Here is a 12,810-nt window from a genome sequence, read left to right as displayed (position 1 = left end):
TCCAAGGAAGATGCATCACTTGTACTGTAAGGCATGTTAGTACAATTTCGATGATCTAATATATTAATCTTGTGATTGGTGTACCGGTCACCATAAATTGAGCATTTTCCAGCAGCAAACTCAATTGTGTGTTTGGACTCTTCACCAGCACTTTTTTCCCAACTGGTAGCTATCTGGATGGGAGCACCAGCCTGTCCTTTTTCTGATGAGCAGAGCTAATGAAAGGAGGAGCTGTGCAAAGGCAAGGGTGGTGCGGTGTCAGAACTCCATCGGGAGCATGTGCTGCTCTTGCCCAAGGTTATGTGGAAGTCAGGCTTTAATTCTTCCTACTGTAGTTTAATAAGTTTCTCTGGAGAAAAGTAACTGCAAATAGCAGATGTATTCAGGCACTTATGGTAGGGGATTATTGGCTAAAACCAAAGAGACTCATTATTGAATAATAGTGCCATGTTACATAAATTTATCTTGTTCTCTTCATCCTCCTCCCCAGTATGCACTGTGAGTAATACCACTCCACTGTCTTTATTTCTTCATCTCAGAATATTGTTAGTGCTGTAAAGTGCTATGAAACTTTGGATAGAAGCTACTGGATGAGTACTAATAATTACAGATCTTCTGATGAAATGTCTCATTTACTGCCTAACTATTAGTTGAATTTACTGAATATATACATTATTTTAATGAAGATGAGTTAAAGTCACTATCTATGAACAATACTGTGACCTTTCTTACCCAGTAATCAAGGCTGTAGAGTACTCAAGCTAAACCTAAACAAATACCATATCAGAAGCATTTTGAAAGTAATAAATTGTTGTTCATTGGCTTGACTGGTCTCTGATCACGTTCCCTGAGAACTATATTCATTTATTCATCTGCCTTGTGCATATAACCACAACTGTGCAGCAAGCTGCAAATGTCCTGCAATGTGTTTTGTTATCAGGTAAGAATTATGGTGGGGGGGGGGGGGAAGTAGGAAACCTGTTAATTTTTAGATGCAGTGCTGTGTAATAAAGAGGAGTCAGCATTTCTGAATTTCATTTTCTCACTAAAAAAAAATAACAGCATGGCCCCTGGATCGGGTCTCTAAGCATATATGGCTAGGCTTGAAGTGAAGGATTTCAGTACTGGTCTAACATCATGCGAAGTTTTCTGACCACCAGAAATCTTCATTATTATTTATTTTGCTTGCCTTTAGTCTGAAAGAAAATGAAAACATTGAGCTAGAAGATTAGCCAGGTCCATTACTGCCCATAGTTAAAGCTGTGAAACTGAAATTTTCAGAACTTCAGCCTTATCACACACCGGTCTCAGGCACGTAGAGAAAGCTTTTCTAATGCTTCAGCAGCTTTCCTATCTAATTCAGTGGAAGTTCATTAAGCTTAGCATGTATTAAAGAAAAAAAGTAACAAATTTGGATTAAATTTTCATCTGAATTAGTAATTTCATCCTTAATTTGTAATATTTCTTCAGTTCAAGATTAGCACTTGAAGTGTAGGAGTTAATCTTAGTACTCTAATCTGCTGCTTTAAAGTTGGTAGGAGTAAAGCGTTAAAGGACTTGTGTCAGCTTTGGTAGATTGACAAAATCCCAGAATGACTGAGGTGGGAAGGATGTGTCTGGCCTAACCCCTAATCAAACAGGGACACCCAGAGCGGGACACTGTCTCAACGGTTTCTGAAGATCTCTAAGGAGGGACTCCCCAAAAAAGATTCCTCATTTGTTTTTACTTAAAAGAAGCTAACAGTTGTCAGGGCAGAAATAGAGGGGAATAAAGAATATAGATGAAAACAATCAGGATAATATTTTATCTTAAAAACAAACAAACAACACCAAACAAACAAACAAACAAACAAAAACTTTTGCCTAACTTTGGGAAAATCAAAATTGATGTAATTTAAATAGTCTTTCATGTGCTACATCAAGAGGCCAGAACTTGTAAATCATGGAAGCACTCTACAATATAGTTGCAACATGTAAACATTTAATCCTCCTTCTGTGGTGGGTGCTGACCAATATTCCTGGTCAAAATATAAGAAATTTCATGTTTCATTTACGTGCCGCTTTCTGAAAAGAAGCATGGTGAAATGGATGCCTCTGCCATCATGGAAAGAACTGGGGGGTCCATAGTGAAAACCATCCCTTCTTCCTCCTCCTGTCCTTTCCAACACATTCCAGTTGTTCTCTGTAAGGTTCAGATGTCTTCTGGTGTGTCTATCTTTGCTGTCTGTTACTAAAAGAAAAACATTAATAGAGCTGCAAAGCAAGAGAAAGATAGCATGTCCTGTGAGAATCAAATTCTGACATGGCTAATCCTGAGTTTAGTAGTTGTTACAGTATGCTGTAATGAAGTTTTATATTGCTGTTATTTCTACTAAGATTTGTTCCATATAGCACATTGATTTCTCTGTTAGGTGAATTGATGATTCATGAAGTAAAAGAAGAAAAGCTGTGTTTGAAGGTGAGAGGAGAATGCTGAGTATTCGCATCTGCTAGCTGATCAGTATATTTAAATAAAGAAGGAGGCAGATTTTCTATGGAAAGTTTGTGAAAAATTTCATCAGATCTTGATTTTCCGATTCATCAGATTTGGATCTAAAGATAGTTTGTAAACAGTTTGAACGTCTCTTTCAAAAAGTCCTTCCACTTCATCATGTATGGGGCTGATGAGTATTTATGGCTGCATTACATGAACTCATTTCTTTTTCGGCTGTATTTAAATAATCAAATTGTTATGGTCTTTCTGGAAACTGGAAAACTGATCTTAAGGAAGGCCCTGACTACTCTGTAGCCTCAAGTCATAACACCCAGTGTCTTAGAGATGTTGTTCACTTTGTGATTTGCGACACCTCTGACAACTTCAGTTAGGTCAATCTGGGTATACCATGAGAATAATCATATATTAAAATAGTCAGATTTAAGGACACTGGGACTGTCAGTGGGCAGCAGCCTGTAAATAATAGGAAACGCAAATCTCAGTGACCTCTACAGTGTTGTAAATACACCAAGTTATGCAGCAAATTAACTACTTCAGAGCTGAAGTTTTGTTCTTTAAAACTCAATTTTCTCTGTATGGGATATATGAAGTGGAAAATAAAGTGTCTGCTAGAATTTATAGTGCCATACCTTACTGAGCTTAGTACAAATATTGATTAATTAGTACTAAATAGCTATTTATCACTGCTTGGGTAGTCACATTTTAAACAGTCTGTCCTTTTCTGGATAACCAGTAGCAATAAATAAACTACCAAAGCTTCAACATGTTCTGGGAATGTAAAAAGCACCTTGTAATCAGTGTGTTTGGAAATTATAGTAGATAAATTATGAGTGAAAAGATCACTGAGGGAGAGCTAAATTCAAAATAACTTTACTTGACAATTTTAAAGTAACTGTGATGTTTTTTTCTGTATAAAATGAGGAGAAGATTTCTAAAGCTGTCTTTTTGTATTGCATTAACACTTAAAAGTTTTTTTCACCTAGAGATATTAGAACACTGAGAAGCATTTCAAGTGCTTCAGTCTGGTCTCTGTGGTTTCAATTAATGGTAAGTTGCAGTAGCTATAATGAACTAGCTTTGTAGGAAGAGTAAGCTCTGTCACTATTTGCTGAGGTAGTTCTGGCTTATTATTATGTGCTCTGAATGCTTGTTACTTGCCTAATTCTCAACAAGTTTGTGTCACAGCCTTACCACTCCCTTACTTTCTGTCAGCATTTCAGAGCAATTTATATACATCTGGAACTTTGAGATTCTAAGCTTTTAGTATCAGTAACTACCCTCATGGGGCTGGAGGAATAATAATAATAATACATTTTTAAAAAAGCAAATAAAAATAGCTTAAAACAGAGGGGTACCTCGTTGTCTCAATAGCAGCTCCTTGCACTGCCTCATAAAGCTTTTCAGCCGTCTCTTGTTATGTGAATAGTAGGATGTTCTGAACCACTGGGCAAGGAAAGCATTGTATTACTTTCTCTGCACAGGTCACCAAGGGCAATGCAGGGAATGGCATTCAGTTTTTCTCACCTGAGAAAGAAGTATTGTATAGTGGAGCCAGGAAAGTAGCATGTAGAAACATCTTCCTAAAGGAAAACATACGATTCATTTCGGAATGAAAAATGAATCATACAGTAATAAGACGTTTTCTAGCTACCCAATCAGATTATACTACATTGTGCACTAAAAATCAAAGCACAAAACTGATGTAGTCTCAGCGCCCTTAGCATTAGATTTTGTTACTGAAGCCCTGACTTGATTATAACTTTGCTGACATTCAGTGTCAGGAGCACCAGTGTTTTGCATAATCACAGTGGATAACGATCTGTTAAACTGTATTATCGTAGGATAAAATCAGCTGATTCAGTATTAGATTTTATTTTGGCCGGGTAGTTGTTTTTTATGTGGCTTTGGTTAGCCTTAGTTATATAACTACATAACACCCTGCTGGTTAGGCTTAAGAGATCTAAAATCCAGGAATGGTTTGTTTAGGAATGAGCCACAGATATGTGTACATCTCTTGTGATCATTTTTTTGTAATTTCCCATTCATTTCAGAATTCCTTAGAGAATCCTTAGAGAATTCCTCAAAATGCTGTGTGGAATATTTTGGTTGAATGCTTGTGGTAATTGTACCTGTCAGCGTGGTAACAGTAATACATAAATTTGTGTTTCCTTCTGTATTGTATTTTTAGTTTACTGAAAAGGCATGTAGTACAGCAGTAAGCCTACTATATGAATTAAAGAAACAAGGAAATACATTTAGAAACTTGTGCCAGTGCGGAGGTATGGCAAGTGTTCTAAGTGTTGAGCACAGATACTTTTATAGCATTTAGTCTTCATATTTGTTGATAGACTGAAAACGTGTAAAACAGAAATCTCATTGCAGTACATGGAAAATTACTTGTAAAGTCTATTTTATGCAGCTTCTCTGTGTATCAGTTAAAGGAATTTTGACTCAGCTGCTAGTCCAGACTAATCTCTGTAGGCTTACCATCAAATCAAGAATTAGGAATTCTCATGCCAACTTCAGTCCTATGCCACTCTGCTTTTACTGTGCTTCACAGTTACAGTTTATTGTTTTGTATTCTTAGATAATCTTTTTGTGAACCAAGAAATATTTTCTGGATTAAGCTAAAAAAACAAAGGAAATTTTTAAATCCAGATCATTTAGAGAACATATCTGGAATCTAATTAAAGATGTATGGTGCATGCAAGTTTAGAAAAAAAATACACTTATGATTCTGCAACATTTTGTCTCCCATTAAACTTATAGAATTATTGTTAATTGCCATGGACCTTTGCCATGATGGCACTGTCACATATCATGTGGGATGGTTTGTGCTAATGTAATGGAAGTGACCTGGAAAGGTGTACTGAATGCTGTGTTGATGGCAGGTCCATCACACAGAATCCATTGCAGCTATTGGCCTGCTCAGGTCCTGGAAGAAGCCTTTCCTGCTCTGCTCTTCTAGAAAATTCAGTGAGAACATGAGATACTGGTGCGGACCAATTTCTGTGCCTTTCCATGTCTTTTAGCTGAACAGATCATACTGCCTTTGCTTACTTGTAATGTTGATGGTATGTAGTTGTGAACTATCTTAGTGAATAAGACGTCAGTGATTTTTATGGGGTTATCCAGGAAACATAGAGGTACTGACACCAGGCATGGGAATGCATGAGAGTCATAGGATAACAAAATAGCGTAGACTGGGAGAAACCTGTGAGAGGTCATCTAATCCCCTTAACTGCTGAATGTAAGACTACGTAGTTATTTCTGTTCTCAAATGGGACAGGAGTTTAAGGCTTTTACAGGTTCTATTTCTGTTCTTTTATTGATCAAGAATAACTTTATTTGACAATGTAACATTCAGGAGTTAAACAATTTTCTTGACATCTGTTCGATATGTACTACTATCCACCGAAATCAGAATGGATGTATATTTCTTGTAATAGGCAGGTTTACTCTCTATTTCTCTAGTAGATAATAAATATATGAGTCTGGCTACCTGTATGCTTACAAACATTGTAAGCATTCAGAGAGGAGCAGTAGATGATTCTGGAACAAAACACTGCATTTTATGCAGTGGAAGTTGCAACTTATTATTCAATGTTCTTAGCTAGCTTTGAAGTAAAGTAATTTGTTGGGTTGTTAAAATGTGTAGAAGTTCAGTTCAGATTATAGAAGTGGATGAAAGTTTTGGTGTTGTCTAATATTGGTTTCTATTTTGGCTTCTGTGATTTCCTTCTTTTCCTGTGATGTTATTCCAGCACTGTAATGGTATGATTGCCTTTGTAAGTTGGTACTTACATTGAATATGTTATCAGTTAGATATTTGGGTTTCCGTTTGGACAGAAGCCAGAAAAAAAATCTGCATTGATAAGGCACATGTGATTAGCAGAAGGCACCAGTTTTATTTCTATAAACACACTACACGCAAGTTTTGACAGGAGACTGAAGAAGCATGCAGGATCAAGTCCAGAGAGTGGTGGTCAATGGCTCAGTATCTGGATGGAGATTGGTGATGAGTGGTGTCCCTCAGGAGTTGATGCTAGGGCTGATACTCTTTAGTATCTTCATCAGTGACATAACAGTGGAGTAAAGTGCACTCTCAGCAAGTTTGCTGATGACATCAAGCAGTGTGGTGCAATTGGCATACCAGAGGGATGGGATGCCATCCAGAGGGACCTAGACAGGCTTCAGCAGTGGGCCCAGTGAATCCCACGAGATTCAACAAATCCAAATGCAAGGTCTTGCATCGGGGTCAGTGCAACCCTCGCTACCAATAAGAGCTGGGGGATGAAAGGATTGAGTTCAGCCCTGCTGAAAAAGGGGTACTGATGGATGGGAATCTGGACATGAGCCATCAGTGTGCCCTCTTAGCCCAGAAAGCCAAACCGTATCCTGGGCTGCATTAAAAGAAGCGTGGCCAGCAGGGTGAGGGAGGTGATCCTGCCCCTCTACTCTGTGCTGGTGAGGCCTCACCTGGAGTACTGAGTCCAGATGTGGAGTCATCAGTACAGGAGAGACACAGACCTTCTAGAGTGCATCCCAAAGAGGGCCAGAGAAATGATGCAAGTGGTGGAACACCTCTCCTACGATGACAGGCTGAAAGAGCTGGGGCTGTTAAGCCTGGAGCAGAGAAGGCTGTGAGGCGACCTGTGAGGCCTTTCAGTATCTAAAGGGAAGATACAGGAGGAAAGTTGACAGACTCTAGCAGAGTCTGCGGTGACAGAACAAGAGGAAATGGCTTCAAGTTTGAAGAAGGTAGATCTAGGTTAGATATAAGGGAAAGGTCCTTTACAGTGAGAGTGGTGAGGCACTGAAACAGGTTGCTCAGAGATGTGGATGCCTCGTCCCTGAGACTTTCAGACTGAGGCTAGATAAAGCCCTGGACAACCTGACTTAGCTATGGATGTCCCTGTTCGTTGCAGGGAAGTTGGACTGGGTGACCTTTAAAGGTCACTTCCAACTCTAAGGATTCTGTGTTTCTATGATTCCATGAAAAGTCTGCTGGGTGCCACACATGCATCCCTTTCAGATATACCATTGAATGATTAGCACAGTACTGACTTGTAGATACATGTTCTTGAGAAGTAAGGCAGATAATGAAATGTAATAATTACTACTCTACTGACAGTGCATATATAGGAGTTAAAGTTATGTCAGGATCAGGAGTTCTAGCATAAACAAAATGTTCAAGCAACCTCATGTACATTTAATCTCTATATGAAAGCATAGTATAATTGCTAACCTAATGTAAATGCTAACCTAAAATACTAATGCATTTGGGCAAAACTAACACCAAATTTTCAGTGCTGTAATTAATTTGTATGGAACAAAAAATGTAGGTGAAGTGAAATTAGCAATGTGATAGAGGTCATTTTTCTAAGCAAGTTATGCCACATTGCATCAACCATTCTGTTTCTTTCATTTTTTCAGATTTTACTGGGATTTAATCATGCTCATCATGATGGTTGGAAACCTTGTCATTATACCAGTTGGAATCACATTCTTCACAGAGCAAACAACAACACCATGGATTATTTTCAATGTGGCATCAGACACTGTTTTTCTATTGGACTTGATAATGAATTTCAGAACTGGGACTGTTAATGAAGACAGCTCTGAAATAATACTGGACCCTAAAGTCATTAAGATGAATTATTTAAAAAGCTGGTTTGTGGTTGACTTCATCTCATCAATACCAGTGGATTATATCTTTCTCATTGTAGAAAAAGGAATGGACTCAGAGGTTTACAAGACAGCAAGAGCACTTCGTATCGTGAGATTTACAAAAATCCTCAGCCTGTTACGCTTATTACGCCTTTCAAGACTGATTAGATACATACACCAGTGGGAAGAGGTAAGAGACATATATACGATGATAACATTGTTTGCTTCTATTCCTATAAGAAACTGGTCAGGTATCTCTGAAGAGCTACTCAAGACCCAGGCTAGAATAACGGGCTTTTACTTACCAGTTGGCATAGTTACAGAGGCGTGCTTGTAGAAAAGCCCTTTTGGAAGAAAGCACAGAGCAGTAACCATCTTCTGCCTGATAACCACAGAAATAAAGTGTGTGTAGGATTGTCGGCCCAATTGGGATGGACAAACTCCTACATGAGAAATTTTAGCAGCCACCTAAAACTGCCCTTGATTATGGTGATTAGAATTTAGAAGTAAGAAGTAAATACTCTTTCAATCACAGAGAACTAGAGAACTTTATATACATGTCTATATATACATATATGTACATACAGTCATAGGAGAAACTGAAACCACTTTTAATTGAGTAGATTTCCTCGAACATTCATTGTTTCAAGGCTGTATGGAGGCTGAGTAAGTTGAATACTGACCTTCTTTATAAAAATGGGTAGTTCAAATTTTGAGTCATTTCCTTCTAAACTGTCAACTCCACTATTTGTAGATGTGACCTTATGCTGCCTGCCAGTTTGGCTTGGTGACATTTACAGAAAATTATGGCATTCCCTAATTTGGCTTGCTTATAGCTAGGAAGCGTTTAAATCTTTGGCACATACTATCATGATTCAGGCATTTCATTTCTTGCCTGTCCCCATTTCTGCAGTTTTAAATATCATAATATGTTTTAAAAGGAAGTGCTAAAAACATTGGAAAAATAACTGCTGTTTTCTACATCTTTTTTTTTTTTTTTTTTGCAGCAAGTGTAATGAGAGTTATTTTGTATTTTCACTGAAATGCTATTAAAAAACTGTGCATTTATTTATTTAAATGAACGAATAGTTAATTAAATGAATACTGGATAATGATTTCCTACCATTTGTGTGGGTTTTTTTTCTGCTAGATACTCTGTTTTAAAGTATTATGTTCACTTAATGGCTTAGCAGAAACCTCACTGCTGAGCCACCTCAAAAATAAAGTCAGATCATATTAAAATCAGCATGATGCTGAGTGATACTAAGTATCAGATGTACAACAAATTTATAGTTGTTTCTCAAAAACCTGAAATAGGTCATTATTTTTATTAGTATGTTTTGTAAATTCTACTTTTTTTGCCTCTGTGTAATGCAGTGTAACTATATTTTTGACACAGAAATGGAGCACTGCAGTTATGTACTCAATTTAACTGAGGCAAATGATTAAGCATATCTTGCAGTTCTACCATAAAGCTGTGCTTTTGTCTGCTGTGTGCTTTACAGAGAGAGAACCTTTTGAAACACGTTCAATGACATTATATTCTGGCAGCTTGAGTTAATAGCTTGCCACTATAAGGCCCTACCAAGAAGAGGAATTAATACTTTTTTCCCCCTTTCTTCTCTGTTATCAATGATAAATCGGGTATTCTAAATCAGAAATAGCTGAATCTATAGCTGACTAGGACTAGAAGTGACCAGCAGATCTTATCTCATCTAGCAATGCCTGGTGTGTTGCTGTTGTCATCTATAATTCAAGGCTGCTAATTTCCCTGAGGTGCTTGATTGTAACCTCACCTTTGATTCCCTTGGTCATACTTTAATAATGCCGGCATTTAATAAAAATGAGTTGAGTCCATCTTTTTGTGTTGGGTAACACATTATAATGCTTGCTGATTGTTCTCAGGAAGGTGGAAGGGGATCAGAAGTATTATTGTTTCTGAAACTGCAGGGAGGCAGCAGTGGGCTTCAAGACTGCTTTGAACAAAGGCTTCTACTGGCTGGGAGAGTGTGCAGGTACCCTGAGATGAATGTAGACTGAATCAGATTTTGATAAATCCTAAAATGAAAATTAGGCAAAACAAAATAAAACAAACCTGCTCTCTAGCATATTGTGCATATCAGAAGTCAAGGTAGTCATATGGATTTTTGTGTTTGGCATTTGTTATCACAACAGTTAATTATTACTTTGTATGGAGAATGTGAGACTGTTCTGCACAATGATCCAGGACAACTTTGGAGAAATTGAATGTTGCAGCATTGTAAAGTTTTCAGATGGCAAAACTGGATAGCCAGACTTACCTTAATTTTGAAATGATAGTCATATGATCACAAAGCGGAAGTCACAGTCAGTGAGACCTTTGCTTGTCATATTGATCTGTTCTGTATTGTGTGTACACATGAACTGCAGAGAGCACTCAATGACTTAATTTTTATAATACAGAGCTGGAGCCTGTTTATATGTGTTTAAATGGATTGAATATTTTTGCCTTTGGGCAAAAAAACATGTTGGGCTAACATGTTGGTTTTCAGTATGATGAAGTTAAGTTTAAAATAATATGTATTTGTATGCAAAATAATGACCATTATGTCAAAAATATTGAGAAGACAGACAGCAAGCTCATTCTTCATAAATTGTGAAGCATAGACTTCCTGGAAAACTGACAGATGAGCAAGCCAGGTTGTATAACAGCACTGCTAGCCCACTAAGGTATTTGTATGACCTTAAATAGTAAAGATAGGTTGAAATTAGAGCTTTTCATTTTCTTAGTACCACATACCTAACAGTCAGTTGGTTAGTATCCTAAACTCTAAGAGGAGTAGACAAAAATGTTAGAGATTTTTGTAAGACAGTAGTGAAACATCGTTCGTTTTCTTTCTTTCCACATTATTTAAATCAATGAAATTGGTATCAAGCTGCTGTCAGCTCCATCGAGGTAAGTAGTGTTTGCATTGCAGAAGCTTTCTCCTTAACTGCTAAAAAGTAACAGAGCTCTAGTCCTAATAGGCATGGTTGGATTGATATGTTGGTCTGCTGTGAATAGTTTACCTGAACAAATGACTCTGTGAAAATGAGAAGAAAAATTTAAATGAAAGTATGGGGGACATGTTGAATTTGCAAATTCATATTGTTCTAAAACTGTTTTTCCTCTACAGAATCTAATATGCCAGTCTCTTAAAACCCAAGTGCGAACAAAGAGAAAACAAAGAGATACTTATTTAAACAAAATTATGTAATATAACATTTAGGGAGAAAGATTTATTTAAATTACTGATGGCAGAAATTGCTTTTGCATTGATTTCTGACTGTTTGTTGCTTTTTTTTTTTTTTTGGTTTGTTTTTGGCTTTGGTTCCATAACCAACCAAACAAAAAATAACCAAACAAAAAATCCTAACTAAACAAACAAAGAAACAAAAACACTGGAAAAGCAAAACACAAACATGAATTACAGGATTTGGTGTATATTTACTTTAAGATTACTTTAACTGTATTCAGACAATCCAGTGTGACAGAACCCATATCATATTGCTGACATGGTCAAGAATTGAATATGCAGAGAACTAGACAGTGGATAACTTAAAGATATAAAAGACTATGTTACTGAAATAGAATAATTGTAAATCTTGAGTGATTACATCCATAAATCCTTTTTGGAAAATAATTCTAAAAGTTTAGAGAATGATTTGTTTAAACTCCTGAACATCTTACATAGATGTGCACTAAACTTGTAAGTTACTTTACCAATGCTCACAGGTAACCAAACAATTAAAAGATATTCAGAATTAAGAATGAATACACTGTTAAATTACTTCATGTTCTGAAATAGAAATTAATTCTTTTCCCCTGAGTTTCAATTACAAGATTTCATATGATACACCACTTTAAATTTACCTATGATAGAAATTTACTGATTTTTTCAAATAACAGTTTTCTCCAGAAGCTCCTTAAAAACAGACTTCAAAAGCCTTTTTTAAAGCTATTCTAATCACAGGACAAGACCTAGTAGAAGTACCAGTGAGTAAAATTCTTAATCTTAAAAATGTTCCGTAAATATTTCATTCTGAGATGCTTGATTCTTTAGGATTAGAACAGCTTTTAAAGTCACAGATTGCTTATTGCAAGATTTGCAAAGAAGGTTAGGTTTTGCAAATATTCATCCATAAGAATGTGTAGTAGTTTTAAATTGCATCATGTTTTATTTTGATTTGTCTTGTACTGAAATCTGGTTCTCAATTTGGGTAACCTTTTCAAGGTTAATGAACGCACAGAACATTTGGTAGGCATTCTTGCTTTGCTAAAGCTCCACTCTTAGATGAAACTTATTCCCCAGATTTCTGAGCATATCACACAAAGCATCTTTACTTTTTAGTCTATGATTTCTAATAATCAGAATAATACAGACCTACCAAATCTCATAAGTAAAAGCTTTCTTGAATTCTAAGCCTCACCAAGGTGCTTAAAAATTAAGTAAATATGGAAGTGCTTTGCCAAATCAAGTTCTGTATTAACAGTTTAATCTGTCGCTTCCACGTTACACAATCCTTATTGTTTTTGATGACCACTAGGTGTCCCCTCCTCGTTCTGCTTGTTAATAACTGTACAGAAATTTGTATAACTAGATGTGATGTTAAGCTATTGATCACTA

At 36.6% G+C, this 12,810-nt stretch overlaps 1 protein-coding gene across 1 annotated transcript in view; it reads left to right on the top strand.

The window, feature by feature from the left end:
* The window catches only part of HCN1 (hyperpolarization activated cyclic nucleotide gated potassium channel 1), a 198,453-nt gene that overhangs the window by 14,862 nt on the left and 170,781 nt on the right, over positions 1-12,810 (top strand). Inside the window, exon 2 of the mRNA XM_429145.8 lies at positions 7,931-8,354. Coding sequence (XP_429145.3) covers positions 7,931-8,354 — 424 coding nt within the window. The remainder of the gene's footprint in view (positions 1-7,930; positions 8,355-12,810) is intronic.

This window comes from Gallus gallus, chromosome Z (assembly GCF_016699485.2).
Source record: "Gallus gallus isolate bGalGal1 chromosome Z, bGalGal1.mat.broiler.GRCg7b, whole genome shotgun sequence".
Classification (NCBI taxonomy): Eukaryota; Metazoa; Chordata; class Aves; order Galliformes; family Phasianidae; genus Gallus; species Gallus gallus.
Note: the sequence above shows the minus strand (reverse complement) of the source record. Positions and strands in the feature narration are given on the sequence as shown.